At 32.2% G+C, this 16,644-nt stretch overlaps 1 protein-coding gene across 1 annotated transcript in view; it reads right to left on the bottom strand.

Moving 5' to 3' along the window:
* The window catches only part of LOC108907619 (nephrin), a 372,803-nt gene that overhangs the window by 204,197 nt on the left and 151,962 nt on the right, over positions 1-16,644 (bottom strand). Inside the window, exon 5 of the mRNA XM_023457403.1 lies at positions 13,507-13,713. Within this exon, the coding sequence (XP_023313171.1) occupies positions 13,507-13,713 (207 nt within the window). The remainder of the gene's footprint in view (positions 1-13,506; positions 13,714-16,644) is intronic.

Here is a 16,644-nt window from a genome sequence, read left to right as displayed (position 1 = left end):
CAGACGCAGACTGAGACAGACGTAGACACACACAGAAGCAGACTCAGACAGACATAGACACAGACAAATGCAGGCTCAGACAGACGTACACACAGACAGACGCAGACACAGACAGACTCAGACAGATGCAGGCAGACGCAGACGCAGATAGACACAGACTCAGATAGAGTAGACACATACAGATGCAGACACACACACAGACATATGGGACCAGAAACTCATTACATCCACGCCGTTGGTCTTGGGTAACGCAGAAAATGGGTAACATTTTTGATATGAATCCGCATTTAGAGTTGATGTAAAATTCTTCCTTTTTCAGTAAAATGCTGATGAACCATGGTGTTCTTTCTTCAGTTTTCTGAAGCTTCTTCAGCAATATGCTGAAGACTGATACGTGGTAGAGCAAAAATGAATCGTGTCCAGCGCTCAAAAATACACCGGGAACCATATATTGCATGTGTGGGTCTGATATTTTTTTGGTGGTGTGGTATGAGCCGAATGCATTCCCTGATCTTTGGGGGTGATTTTGGGGGTTGGGAGCGGTTTCCGGGTTCTGTTCATATGAGAACCTTTGATCAGGATGCTCTGAAGAGTTCATTTCCAAAATTTGGGAGAGATCCACCGGGGAACCATTTCCATAAGGTTTGTGCGGGGTCCTTTGAACTTTGAAGTGGTTTTCCTGATATTTAAAAAAGTTGTTTTATTTTTGTTAATTTCAATGCCCTGTATCTTATATACTGTGGCTTTTTGCGCATATGTTCATAGAGCAAAGTGATGTTAATTTTTGCTGTTTAGTACTTTCCCGAACTTTGTTCGGACCACCCTGTATAATATAGTGTTTTTAAAGTTCTTCTCTCCCGATGAGCGAGAGACTTTAGAAATCTGCTAATCCGCAAACTAATTGTTTTTTCCAAAGAAAAGTGTGACAAAAACTCAAATGCAAGGTTTTTCTTCTAAGTTTATAAAATTTCAGTATGTTATACGAAATAGTAGAAAAAATATACAGGCTGAACTTTTCGAAGGGATCATAAAATGGAAATTTTCCTAATACTGTCAGAGAATTTTGAAACTCTCATTTCAGAAGTCTATTATTGGCCTTCAGTGGTATATGAAATGTTAAATCCCATAAATGATTTAAAAGTTCAACCAAAATAAGATTTAGAGAAAATGCGTGGCATATCCATACATTTTGAGAGATAAGTTTTTTCTGCCATGACAGTTTATACAGAGTGGCAAGTGGCCAGAAAAAAATGCTTTTCTATCATTATATTTGTTATATTTCGAGATATGATAAAAACTATAATAATAAATGTTGTAGGAAACTTTTTTTCTCTAAAACTTTTTGTAGGGAATTATTTGGACAATTTTTTTTAAATATACAGGGTGTTTAAGTACTTGAACAAACTTTAAAGGATGAATCTTTGACTAATTTTAAGATAAAAAAAGTCCATATAAACATGGGTCCGCAACGGCTTGGTTCTTAAGATACAGATCGTAAAAAAAAAATTTTGTTTCAGCAATTATTGTGAATATTATTAGCTTATTTGTAGAAGGAGTTTAGTCTTAGTCTTGTAGAAGTTTGCCACATCGCAGTACAATCAAGAAAAGACACATTTTTTTCACTTTTTTCTACAACTTGACTTAATGATTCAACTTACAAAATTCCAGAGCTGGTTTAACTTTAAACCCGCTTTGTACAAAACTAAGAGTACCTTTTGTACGTAAAATTGAATGGAGAATAGGTATGTTTAGTCAAAAATGACATACAGTGCGACACAAAAAAGTTATGGTTATTTATATCCAGGTACAACACTGTGTGTGGCGCCCTCTAACATTAAACAAGAAACTAAGTAAATATTTGGGTTTCTCTCATCATCAATACTCCCAGTTTCTCGAATTTTATCAAATTGCCATGTTATTGAACAAAAATATAACTAAAACACCAAATAAAAATGTTTCTTTCGACGTTCTGTATCTCAAGAAGCAAGTCGTTGCGGACCCATGTTTGTATGAACTTTTTATCATAAATTAAGTCAAAGAAGACCCTTTAAAGTTAGTACAAACACCCTTCTAGTGTGCTTGCAACCAATTACGATAATCTCAAACATTTATTTGTAATACGGAATTACTTTTTACTATTTTACTATTGTAAAAGAAAATATTAGAGGTTTGAAATTTTACTTACAGATTTCAATGTGCCAGATATGTGTTTTTTCTTCAGAAATCCGATCTCAAATTAACCTTTCGCAGAAGGTAATTGACGAGGAAGGGCGTGACATTTTGCATATTTCCCCGTTAAAAAGTTTACGTCCACCAACTTTATAATCTTTCAGTTCCAGCAAAACATAGCTAAAGCGAAATAAAATCCATTTTAATAACTTCCCAGGCGTGATTATTGAATTAAAACGGAATTAAAAATGATTGTTTAAATGTATAATCTGTGAAAACCAAAAGCACTAAACCACCCTGATTTAATTAAAAAATTTGCATATCTATCTGGAAACCGGTAATGAATTTTTTGTAATTGTGTAATTCCGTATTACGCGAATCTTCATAACATAAAAACCCAGTTAAATCGGATTTATGGGTGCAAAACAACTTTTAAAACAATTTTAAAATTAATATTATCAAAGATAAGCCCTGAGCTGAGTGTATTGCGGGATAACATACGTGACACAGATTAAAGTGGGCAATAAATATTAATATTAATGCACATTATATGGAGATTGCGGGCGTATACGCTTCGCGACCGCTCGCCGTGTCGTCCTTCCCGTGTGCAGTCTCACACGAAAATAGTTTGCAAATTAACGAATAAATTTCATCGCTGCGCTCTGGAATTAAAAATAAAGACTACGCGATCATATTCGCGACAATTTAAAGAAAATGTAGAATTCACAAAACCGTTTTAAAGTTGTTGAAAGGACAAGGAAGGTTGAGAACAAATACAATACGTGATAACAACACATATGTATAGCATTAAAAGTTAATCATATCAAGAACAAAGTAGTGATAATAAAATACAAACAAAAATATAGAAAGTAATAAAGAAAGAAATAAAAATCCCGACAAAACAAATGTAGACATGGAAATTAAAATTGAAAAATCAATAAATAGAAAATGACAATTTTCAATGCATTAACTTCCTAGAAAGGGGAGAGGAAAAAGCCAAAAATATTCACAATTCAAGAATTTAGTCTGGATAGTCAATACTATTGTTCATTATCGTGAACAGGATCATAAATATAAAATATTCTGGACATTTTTTTAGTGAAGAAGAACTGAACGTCTCTAGCAGTTTATCCTGTAGAAAATCCCGTTGTTTTTTAAAGTTTTGTGAACATCAGTTTTACATACATTTAGTTGTCTTAATACGTTGCAGACACTTCATAATTTGCATGTGGAGTGATAAGAATCCTAAAGAAACACGACAATAATGATATTACCTGATAGCCACAGCAATCAACATTTTGTTTTCATTGCCTACTGATCTCAGTTTTAAATCCGTGACACTGCTACGCAAACCGAAACGTACATTCCTGCAAATAATGCAATTTTTCTCAAAAATGGCTTTCTGTAGGCGATTTTCTCAAGAGATAATATTTTTTTAAATAAGACAACCAATGTAGCTGATCGTTTTAAAAAAATACGACCACTATAAAAGTTTTGACCGCTAAAAAGGAGAGGTAACCGGAGAAAACTATCACCCAGTATATCGATTTGATCAAATATTTCAGAAATAATACGCCATAATAGTCCAAATAAATGTGCCAAATTTTAATGCGATTGGTAAAAGGATTATGAAGTTATTAATTAAATTAGTTTTATTTTTGACTACTTTGAAGGACCGTAACTCAAAAACGAAAAACTTTTTTTTGTAGATAGTATTTATTTATCGTCGTGAATATGCAGTAAAAAGTTGTAGGTAAAATTTGCGGACACCCTGTATAAAAGATTTAAATTACATCAATATCAATAAAAACAAAAAATGCTTCAAAGATAACTGAATTTACATGAGAAGAGAAAAATAATTTTGTGTCAAATAGAACATTAAAATCTCTAACCCCTAGTCCGCTCGAGAAATATGAATGATATTTGGTGGGTACCAATATGCATTTGCAATAATTTTTTTAGTAAGAGCTATGATATTGCATACTTTAATGTTTAATTCGAGATTTATTTAAGTTTAAAACATAGGTAATTAATAAAAAAATGAATAGCAAGCGTCCTAATATGAAACCTTGTGGTACACCTGATGTTATAATATAACAAGATGATCTAGTGCCATGAATTTTGACATATTGAGTACGATAGTTGAAATAACGTTACTAGAGCGATAGAAAATAAAAAATCTGAGAGTTTATTGACGATGGTGATCTAAGCAAACGAATTTTTTAATGAATGAACGAATGAAGATATATGTATAACGTGATATGAAGAACATCAACTAGTGATTCGGCTCTATCTTGAATCGTAACCATAAGGTTTGTTGTCTTCGTAAAAGCTGTACCGAAAAGGCGTAGTTAGATTTTTTATTAAAGGAAACAGAATCAAGAAGTAAAAATTGGAAACCTTACAAAAATTATATGATTGACTGCGATCTATTGAATCAACAATCAACAAATTTTTACTCGATCTTTTTTACATGTGGACTTTCTCACTATTTGATCCAAAAATATCATTGTAATCAATTTTTTAGTTTAAAGGCATACATGTATGGTACACGTACAAATTTTATAGGTTGGATAGATTGGAAGTAAAAATGATTTAAAAAAAAATTCTAAAACGTAAATCATTTAATTTGATGTAAACTCATTAAAAAACTATTATTTAAGTGTTGCGGAATAATTGTCATTATAACGTAACTAAAAGCAACCCAGTAAGAAAGCAACCTAGCAGCAATTGCAATTTTTGCTACTTTTTAGAGAAAAAGAAGGAGGGTGATTGACCCCAAAGAATATTTGGACTCACCTCTAAGAGATTTTCACTTGTATTTATATAAGTAAACTATTTCTCTTATTTTCAGTCGTAGAATATGCACGACAGGTGAATTTCTGGATATGTTTGGATACAAAAAATGTAATCGAAAAAACAACGAAGAAACAACAAATTTGAGCACTAAACCCATATTTCGGTCCAATTTTGCCAAAATCAATGAATTTATTCATCAAATTCATTACTATTTGATCGACACTGATTGGCACCTGTATATTAATTAATGGATATAAATGCCTAAATTACGAACAATTATTTTCCTATAATATATTTATATCTAATTAATGTGAAATCTTAAGTGGTATATAAGAAAAACCTCCTAGGCTGTTAATTATTTCCACATTTCCTATATGTTTCACAGTACATTTCGAACACATTTTCATATAATTGGCACAAATTTGATCTTCACATTTTATAGCTGAGCTGAGTCATTGATGAAAGTTAGGAAAGACAAAGGGCCCAAATTGGATCCTTGTGTGACACCTCAGCATGCCGCGGAGGCATATGGTACTCATTAAACGCAACAAAGTAGGTCTTATCCGTAGTACATGAAGTAAAGAGATTGATTAAAGAAGAATTAAAACTTTACCAGATTTTCCAGTGCAATGCAGTTGTTTATAGACTAATGATACTGGGTTGTTGAAATTAGAGGTTACCAGGATAAGGAAATAATTATTAATCACTGCTACATAACTGTTTTTAAGTATTGAATTGACTCCAACACTCTGTCAATGGTAAAGAAGTAAAGAACATGCATGGACACCGTCTTCAACTAAAAATTTGTATTTTCTTTTACAAAAAAATTGGCTCTCTTTCGAAAAAAATGTCTCTATATTGCACACGAAGCTATGACTAACCTAGAACAATGAAAAATGTTTTTCCAAATTCATTGCATTCGCATGTGATCATAGTTGGACCACCCCACGGTCCGTAAAGAGACGGTCGTCGCATAAGTCAATCAGCCAATAAAAAACAAATACGTCACCAAATTCCTCGGTTTATCTTCGTTCAACCGTCATCTCTTTTTGACTCATTGCGTATCCCATAAGAAAATAAGAGGTAAATTTAAAATTGTCACTTTTCAGGTACCACGGTCCTTTTAACATAAAATAATAAATTTAATCAGTTATGATTATGGTTAATTAACAGGTATTTTGAGTCTAAAATGTTACCTTTATATACAAACTGAACCTCTACAATGGAGTTTGGAAATAAAAGGATGAAATGTTAAATTGTCTTGAATACACACCAAGATCGGTCACCAATTCTGACGTTTGGTTACATAATTAACCAAAAATTTGTGTTAATTTTATTACAAATATCTATTAACATCCATAAACTCTAATAAAATGAAGAGGGGAAGTGAATATATAAACAATTTAGACCTATCTTAATATTTGCTTGGCTCTAAAATAAAAACTGTGTACAATTTATATGATCTTATTGTACCTGCTTTTGTCTTTAGTTAAATTTCAAATAACTTACCAAGTACTTTATAATAGACTGCAACATAATTATTTTTGTACGTACCAATTAGTTATCATATTTATCCTTTTACAGTTGATGTTCCGAATTAAAAAATTCTCAAGTTTTTACAAGTAAACTATACAGTAGTTTTTAGTCTTGAAAGAGTTTTTTTCGGTGTTCGGAGTTAAATGGAGAAATAAAAGGAAAGGAAGAGGAAAAGTTATTCGCACATAATTTTTCACATAACATTTAATTTTAAGAAAAAGTGTCAAGTTTACAAAAATATTAAAATCACATTTCGATAGATACTTAAAATTTCTAATCGCTTTTCTAACAATCACATCAATTTATTATACAACAATAACAATAAGTTTAGTCCTTTTGAAGTAAATACAATCAGTTAAACTAGAAATTTAGCATATAACCTGTTTTCTTTAAGTCTTTTTCTTGATGATACACTTAATAGCTCTGCTTGAAGATCGCGTTCAAAGTTTGAGTCTTCAAAATGTGTACTACAAATATGTCCAGTTATATGATTAAACAAATCGCGTCTTTTGCACCGTTTCACCCATATCTTTCTAAGCCTTTTATCCTTAGGAAACACATTAAATAAAGTTTTTAAATTGTCTTGTTTAGCACTATAAAAATTATTATTGCAAATTACAACACTACACCTCACTCCTGGCATTTTACGTGGTAAATTAATAGTTTATATTAAACACTACACCATCAACTTATTCAAAACTATTATCAATAACTAACTAATTACTGCAAAATACCCAAACAACTATGAAAGATTTACTTAAAAACTTGGAAAAATGCAAAATTACTAGTTAAGTCACATGAATTCTAAAGGTTAGATATCTTGTGACGTAGTATGAGATAAGCCACGCCCATAATTTCTGTCTATTACTCGACCGTCTCTTTTACGGACCGTGGGACCACCCTCTATATATTTTGCAATTTAGTGCTATACCTTTACTGCCCGTGCTGAATCGATGTAAAGAACACTTTGGATCTAGAAAACATGCTAAATAACAGTAACCTGCAGTGGTACTATATCATTTTTACGACCAACTAAAGCTATGGGGCCCAGATTTTATTACATAATTTTTCAGGCAGTTTCAGGCGCAGCTCTATAAATTTCAGATTGTACACCCTTTACTTTTACAAATTAAAACAATGATACTATCTTTCCGGCAATGAATAACCAAAATAAAACAGTCGTTGTCGATGTGGCGATTGATGCAAACTTCATTAATAATAAAACAGCAAGTACTTAACAACCTGGCGGGCCAAAACTTGACAAAATAGCACGCAGCTTGCGTAGCCGTAAAGGCAGCAAAATTCCATCAATGAGGCAACTTCTGAAAGCTTTTATTTATTATTCAGAGTCAGTTACTTTCGAGAGTTAAACCAAATATACAACTTTTCATTAAATTTAAAGTATGTGTACGCAATGCGTCACTTTGAAGGGTTTCTGGAGAAGGCTTATGCCAGGACAGGTTCTAGGATTATAGCGGAGACCTAGTAGGATTAATAATTTCGTTAAATTGTAAGAGGACGTTTTATTAAATTTTCTAAATCATATTCCACAAACCGCAATTACTTACCAGTTCGTTCAAAAATTAAACATTTACAATTAAAAGTACACTGCTGACATACGCATATTAATTAAGGTCCTTCGACATGTATTTCTCCCAAAATTCATTAAAAAAACTGTCAAATGGTGATTTGTGGATGTTCAAATTTTCAAAACGGGATTTTACTTCAATAATTGGTTCTTCTTTCATTCAAAATAGAGTCGTTTGATAGGTACAATTTAATATAAAATGTTATACAGGGTGTTTTTTAAGTCCATGTCATAAACCTCATGGGTACAAGACTAAGCAAAATTTTGTTCCATATACCTATTACAGAAGTTAGTTTGATATTTTCACTTTTGACAAATTGAAAGTTATGTTTTTTTTCTTAAATCATCCAATTTTGTGTACAAATGACAAACTTTGTTAGCTGTATAAATGAAAACAAGAAAACTTTACCTTGATTATTTTTTGTTAGTCAATGTAATAATATGGCATGTGTGTAAAGAAGTCAAAGTTTTCAAGATCTGCTTTTAAATAGGTGAAAATATGTTTCATCAATAAGACCGGGCAATAGTTATTCTTGAATCTATAATATTGTCAACTATAAGTACTGTAGATAGCGAAGAGTAATATTCAAAATTTAAATAATCGTCCTGTAACTATAGTCAAAACTTTGAAAGATAAATATGTATGGACATATGGCATTACTTTATTTGGACACATATTTCTTTAGTAGATTTTTACAAAAATACCTTAGGTACAAATATTCATTTAAGTCATTTCACAGAACTAAACTTATAAATATAATTTGAATCAATTACATGCCAGTATTACACAATAGATCTAAAAGCAACGAAAAGTGTCCGGTCGCAAATTGAATGCATATTGAACTGACCCCTAAACTGGTAGACTGACTCAGTCATTGTTCCCTATTCTTCTACCGGTTGTTTAATTCTAATGCAATCAGCATATTGCAATCGCGACAAATGGTTGTACAGAGAATCGAAGGACACTTTAGAAAACTGGAATAAACTTTCTATAGCATGCTGCCGCAACTTTTCAGAAACAATTTTTTTTTCATCTTTTACACGAATTTTAAACAACAGGAAAAGAGGTTAATTTATGGTTTTTTAGAAAATTGACGGCTAAATTAACAATATTCACGAAATGACTAATGTTAAGCATGACTTTTACAGTTCGATATACACAGAAGAACTCTGAGAAGTTTCATCTCGATCTAGAGAACCGTTTATTTGTTTCAAATAATCAAACTTTTGAAAAAAATTAAAGGGTCACGTTTTTTGAGCTTAAATAATTCATAATCATGATTAAAATAGGCTTTAGAAAAGAGGAATTAATAAATATTACTACAAGATATAGAAGACAAAACTCTTGAAGTAAGATACATCCGTCATTGTCGAAAATACTCTGCTTTGATACTAGAACTAGTTTTACTAAAAACTGTATATTTTTCATTAGATTTGCTAATGGAAATGTCTCAATAATTAGTTAATTTTAATAAAATTAAAAAGCTGTTAAACAGCTAATAAATAACACTCTTTTGCGAGGATTTTAGCTGATTTTATGGCAGAAAATTTTATAATAATTGAACTTTCCAAACACATTGTGGATGTGCGAGATATGGGAAATATTTACTCAAATAGCAGTGGCGACTCCACGTTAACATTTGACGCAAGGAAGATTTTATTCAGAAACCAAAAGACATGAGGATGATGAGTCTACTTCAGTGACGGAAAATTCATTGAAGGGGATGGGGAATAATTTTCAAATGGAACATGTTCGAAAGAAGTTGAAGCTTCTAATTCAGTTACTCCATCAGCATCGATAATTGATAGTCCATCGAAAATAATTCTAAATTGTAGAGTGTATTCAATTGAAAATAATAAATTTCTTAAAAAATTAGTCACATTACTGAAGAAATTTATCCGATCCGAGAATTAATGGTAACGCGAATATGAAAAAGGAAGAAGAAAGATACTCTTTTTCGTTCTAGTCAACTGAAGCGTTTTTTAAACTTACAAAACAGTACTAAAATGTCAAGATGTCATGACAGTTTCCAAAAAAATTATACGGTCTTCATTAACGGTGGATTATTCTTCATTGGTTGTTATCTAGATTTGTGGTGGTGAATTTCGCCCAAAAACATCGAGGATAAAAAATTTTAATCATCACTCACCAACACAAGGGCACGTAATCCGGCGTTTTCAGTCCATCATCTAAATCAAACATTTTCAGAAGCAGGCAACACATTGCGAGTAATATATTTTCATTAAGCCCGATTAAATTAAATGCGAAAGGGCTACCTACAGAGCACTCTTATGTTAATAAAAAGCGAGCAACAAAAATTCCTATTATTAAAGTGTCCGAACGCATTAGCGAGCGGCCCCCTCATATTTCAGCATATCAGCATTAACAGGCGGACCTTCGTCATGCAATGACTCTGTCACCGCGGAGAATTTTTATTCAAATATGCTTCAGGAAGGTGTTACATTGACCTTTCTGGCCCAGTAATCAATCACATGTGTCAGAACGACTCACTTACTGATGTTGTTTGGAATAGAGGGGTGGCGGGGGTAATATTATATTTTATAATAATTGAACTTTCCAAACACATAGTGGATGTGCGAGATATGGGAAATATTTACTCAAATAGCAGTGCTGTGGCGACACCACGTCAACATTTGAGACGCAATGACGATTTTATTCAGACCAGCATGCTCGCGAGGTCAGTGCAGTCGGCTGTTGGAGTATAAAGACTAACTTGCTATTCTTATCGTAACTGAAAATTTGAAGGAGGAAACGATTTATTTAATTTTGATAAACTTTTCGTTTAAAATCTGATTGATACCTACATGTTTCTACTATTAATAGTAGATAACAAAGTTCTTACGCCCTTTTTCATCAATTTTAACAATATTTCTAACATTTTTCGAAGATAGAACTACCCCAGCTGAATGTTAGAGCTTCATATTCAAAATGGCGTCCAAAATTCGCAAAAAACAATTTTTTCCATAAAAAAACATTTTAGAAAATAATATTTTTGACAAATGTTGTAGAACTTTTTATAAGAAAAATTTCGAGCCCAGCCCGAGGTCAATAAACAAATATATTAGTTATTGCAAAAAAAGGATAAAAATCGTATTTTTTTAAAACTTCTATATCTTTAAAACGAAAAAAGATTTCTTTACGAAACGCTCAGAATATGTTGTCCTTGGCAAGTAAAATAAGTGTAATTTTGTAAAATTGCAAAATATTTGATGGTTTTTGCAAAAATTCAATTTTTTTCAAGTTTCAATAAATCACACAGTAATGAACTTACGTGACCCATCTTGGGCTTAAAACTTTCTCTAAGAATTGTACTTTACTGTGCAAATTGTGCGCGTGTTGCAAAACAATTGAAAATATGCGAAAAATTTACCGAAACTATGACTTCTTCTTTCGGATCGAAAAATGTAGATCTTATTCTTATCGTTGAAATTTAATTGGAATGGCATTATTACCATTTGCAAGCAGACGTTTTTTCACGAATTTTAAAAACATGTTGTCCTACGAAAAACAGGAGCCGATTTTTTTTTTCTTCAAAAACTCGCTACGACCTCGTTTATTAATATTAAGGTCTGAAATTTACACATGTTGTAGTTGAATACTTTCACTTTAATATAAAAAATAGTCGGCAATGACTGACCCCTTTTTTAAGTAAAATTAATTTTGTTGGGCGCCGTAAGATGCTTGCTTCGCTCGACACGTTGATGCCCGTGGTGGGGGGAGAAAGACTGTGACTCAGTTAGTGCTCCGCATGTTATGTAAAAAGTATACGTTTGCTGAAACTGTTGCAACATTTACAGTAATCATGACCTTTCTATTAAAGTTAAAAATTTTAAACAATGACAGTCGAAGAGGTAATTACCACATTGATCATGCTTGAGAATTGCTCCATTACGTCACGCTCCCGAGATATCCTAACCTAAAAGTTTTTTACTATATTTGATCTTACGATACATCGCGAACATTTTTTCTGAAAACGAGCCATAACATCTAAAATTAGAACTCTTACCCTTCCAAACGCCGTTTTCAAATTTGAAAAACAATTTTTTTTCTCGGAGATATCATTAAATGAAGTTTAGTACTTCAGCGATTTCATAACAGCAGTATCAAAATTGAAAAATGTTCTTCGGATAGCGGATGACATACATTCCTATGTTTTTTTAATAATCGCCAAATCCGAATCCAACCTAAAAATTATTCAAGCACTCAAGGGTTCTGAAATTTCCTAACCTAAATGTGCAAAATTTACTATTTACATGTGAACTGTCGGCATGAACCGCTATATGCTGTAACCTGCATACAATATATGTTTAAAATTAGTAAAAATAATTTAAAAGTGCATTTGTTACAAAAACAACAACAAAGATTGTCGCCTTTTCTCCGTGAAATAATCCCCCATACGCTACTTACAAAACAACAACAAAGATTGTCGTCTTTTCTCCGTGAAATAATCCCCCATACGCTACTTACAAATACAGGGTTGCACCCTGTATTCCTAACCCCTGTATCAGCAAGTACGTATGGCGTTGCTTAAAAATTTATCTATGCATCGATCCGAAACTTGCACTACAAATGTCGTACTGTAATAAATCACCAAAACCTGGGCCAAAATTTTCCTGGCTTCCGGTATTGCTATGTTTGTACGGCAGTAGGTCGAGGTTCATTTTTTTTTGTATAACCTATATATTTTAGAAATGCTGTACAAGAATGTTTTGCCGAAAACCACCCCCATTGGTGGACAGGTTTAGCTTAGCTGTGCCCTCACCTGTACCAACAAGAATTGACGGCGTAGTTTCTAAAGTTATTGTTAAATGTGGTAGTATTAATTTATAAGTAATTCATGCTGGGTCAAATGACCCTTTGAAAATTTCCGATGGGCTTGTAGTCTATCAGCAAATAAAATAATGGATTAAAATGCTTTTTGTTTTCTTTATGAGAAACAAAATAAACGATGTTACACTTATTTCTTTCAAGATTTAGAAAAAATTAAATATGAGTTGGAGAATCGTGGAATTACACTCATACTGACCTCAAAAACCAATTTATTAAATTGTGTACACGATGTCAACATTACATAATCTTTCAGCGAATACTTATTTCTCTCGAGATTTGGGAGAATTTAAGTATGAGCTGAGGATTCATGTGGTTATGCTGGGATTGACCTCAAACAGATGCCGTCAAAAACCCACTTTATTTAATTGTGTGGGTGCACGATGTCGATATTAATCTTCCAACGAATAAACAATTCACCTAATCCGCCGTAATACCACGTACGCGATAGATCCGACACTAGCAACACGTTGAACATTTTTATCCCGATAAACAGGATGGGGCTTCGTCGATCCACGGACGACCGGGGCTAATCTATCATGACTGTCAGTGAATAGGTACTTACAATATATTTCGATGGACGTGGTGGCCGACACCGGTTGACTGATGTTGTTGTTCGAGGCTTGGCATGTAAAAGCTGCATGTTGATCGGACCTCTGCAACCCTTTAATGATTAGCTGGCTGGATCGAACGTTCTGAAAGCCGCTGCGAGTTTCGGTGGATTCTATCAGCTTCCCTTCCCTCCACCACTTTATTGTAGGCTCCGGTTTACCTAGAACAAAAGAAGGGCCTTAGATGATGGCTATAAGGGGACGCATTAATCTAACTTCTTTCCCTAGAATTTTCTTAGTGCGATTGCTTTCATTTCGTCCATTTGACCTATAATTAGATCCTCACTTGAATGCTTATCATCGATTACATTACATTGTAAAAAAATCAGCGTGAGAGAAAGCAATAAAGGTACGAAGTGAACCCATTGAGTGAAATTACTGAGTACATTTTCACTCGACATTGAGCATTTTGATAATATTTGAACTAAAACTAAGTACTTTCACTCAAATATAGGAACCCTTTAAATTAATTCTGCACATAAGTTCGTATTTAGTACACTTGTAGCTAAATCGGAGTAAATGTCCTCATTATTGAGTGACCCCACCCTATTCTATAGTTGTCGTGCGTTGTCTTTGTCTATTTCCATCGACACACATTAGATCATCTCAATTTACTAGTCGGTATAAAGACAAATTATTTAATATTGTTTAATAAGTTAATGCGTGCCAATATAACAATAATTTAAAATTTATTTCCTATTCTTAAGAAACTAAATTTCTTATCAGAAGAACGGTCTGCCATTCAACTGAGATTTTCATAAAATGATACACTATACCGATTTTCAACAAGTATACCTTTTTTATGTAGAATTTTCTACAGAATTTAAAATGATTATTAGGTCATTGGCGTGAAAATTAGGGTAAAAATATCCCGCTTTACTACCCATTCCTACGCCACTGAACTACAAAAATTTATAAATTCTACAGTAAATTGTGCACATGTGCAAATGTTAAGACCATACCAAATTTGAATCCATTTGTTATAAGCATACCAAAGATTTCGTAAATAATAAGATTTTAACAAACGACCAATACGCAGTAGCGGCTCGTCGGGGATGTCAGAAGAATAAAAAAATGTGTATACGTATACAAAATATACCTTGACCTTATTCTTATAAAATTAAATCTAAAATGCGTTACCTCCTTTGAAACTCCCGCTACCAACTTTTAAAATATTTAGTAATCGTGATCTAAGCAGCAACCAACATAACATTCGGGCTAGCCCGTGGCCACTGAACTAAACAACGCCGTCTTTTGCCTGCTTATACGTACCTACGACTAGAGAGTAATCGGAGACGTAAGTCGTTCACTAATTCACAATATTTGGCCCAAGCCGGGCGAGCCCGCATATGCCCATCGAGTATTGTCTATGCGGGCGACGGAAATATACGCATGTATATATTTATTTGCCGTAATTTTATTCTTTAAATGAATTTTTAAACATTAGAACAATTTTTCCCTGCAAAGGTATTCTAGAAAACAAATTTTAATAAACAAAATAATAATCTGTTTTATAATAATTCATAAATCGACTTAAAATATAAATATCTACGATGATATGTTCAATGTTTTTTGATAATGATAATTATATTTATTAAGATTTTTTTAACTCCTTACTGTTAAACTGAATTAATAGTGATTGTGGAGACATGTTCAATATTTTAATAGATTCGAGTTTGTAAATATGGAAGTGAAGTAAATTATTTTTAGGACTTTTAAATCCAATATCTATTTTTTTTCAAATAATAAAGAAACTGTTAGATTAAAAAAAAATAGTTTCTATTTAATACATTTTTTGAATTTCAATCAGATTTTTAATAAATTATCATTTGAGTAAGTATACATAAAATAAATCTACGACATTGAGCAAGCCCTTCAGCTTCACTCGTATATTCCTCGGGTACTTACCTGTACCTAATATGTGGTTTTTTAATGTTTTATTATTCCTTGTGCGTGGTTGAGGTAAGTTTATATTGTTGAATAGTTTGGTGTAAAACAAAATGGCAAGTGAAATTCGCGAATTGGTGAGTAGCAATGGTGATATTGATAATTTTTTTAGATAAAAAATTTAGTAAACTTTCGATAATAAATTATTTATTTCACAATTAAAACCTACGCCTGACATNAAATCGCGAATTGGTGAGTAGCAATGGTGATATTGATAATTTTTTTAGATAAAAAATTTAGTAAACTTTCGATAATAAATTATTTATTTCACAATTAAAACCTACGCCTGACATGAAAAATTTAATAAGTAAAAACAATCGCGGAAGCAACGGATCAATTAGTAAAAATTGGTACAATAAATATGAGTTGTTAAAAGGTAGTGAAATGAAAAACAAATTATGTTGTTGAAACTGCTTCCTGTTTAATGAAAAAAGTAAAACTCCGTGAAATTATCTAGGATATTCAGATCTGAAACATATTAATGAATAATCCTTAAAAAAAAATCACGAGCGATCGGAGAAGCATACATTCATAATTAAAATTTAAATTATTTCAAAAGTAAATAGACTATAGAGTGTAATTATTCCTGTATGATATTAAGTTACATGAGAGAAAAAATATTTTGCCCACCCATCTCAAAGTCACGAGACGCCACTGCCAATACGGCCCTGTACAGTCAAAACGGTGAGATTTAGATCTTTGCTTTATAAGGTAATTCTGAATTATTTATTGAGTTCTATTTGTGGTTAAAGTTTGATTCCCTCGAACTGAAACACCCTGTATATCTGGTAGTATAAAACACAAAGCTAAGGTTTTTCACATTATTTTTGCACTAACATTGGTTATTTGGCATTAACCACACGTAGGGATTACGTGGGGATATGTGGATTTAATTTACATATATTCCTTTCCAATGATAATCCTCACTATTTTAGGGGATATTTTGGTATTTAATTAATTGGCAGATTTCTTGTTTTTCGTTTGTATTAAATTTTATTTCAGATAAATAACTTTACCTAATACATGTCCCATAGTCATATGTCATCAAACATTTTTCATTAATTAATAGCAAATTATTCTTAATGTTATTATTAAATTACCAGCTTATTGACAGAAAGTGTCAATTTATTAATATGATAAATAAC

This window comes from Anoplophora glabripennis, unplaced genomic scaffold (genome assembly GCF_000390285.2).
Source record: "Anoplophora glabripennis isolate ALB-LARVAE unplaced genomic scaffold, Agla_2.0 scaffold43, whole genome shotgun sequence".
In the NCBI taxonomy this organism is placed as follows: Eukaryota; Metazoa; Arthropoda; class Insecta; order Coleoptera; family Cerambycidae; genus Anoplophora; species Anoplophora glabripennis.
Note: the sequence above shows the minus strand (reverse complement) of the source record. Positions and strands in the feature narration are given on the sequence as shown.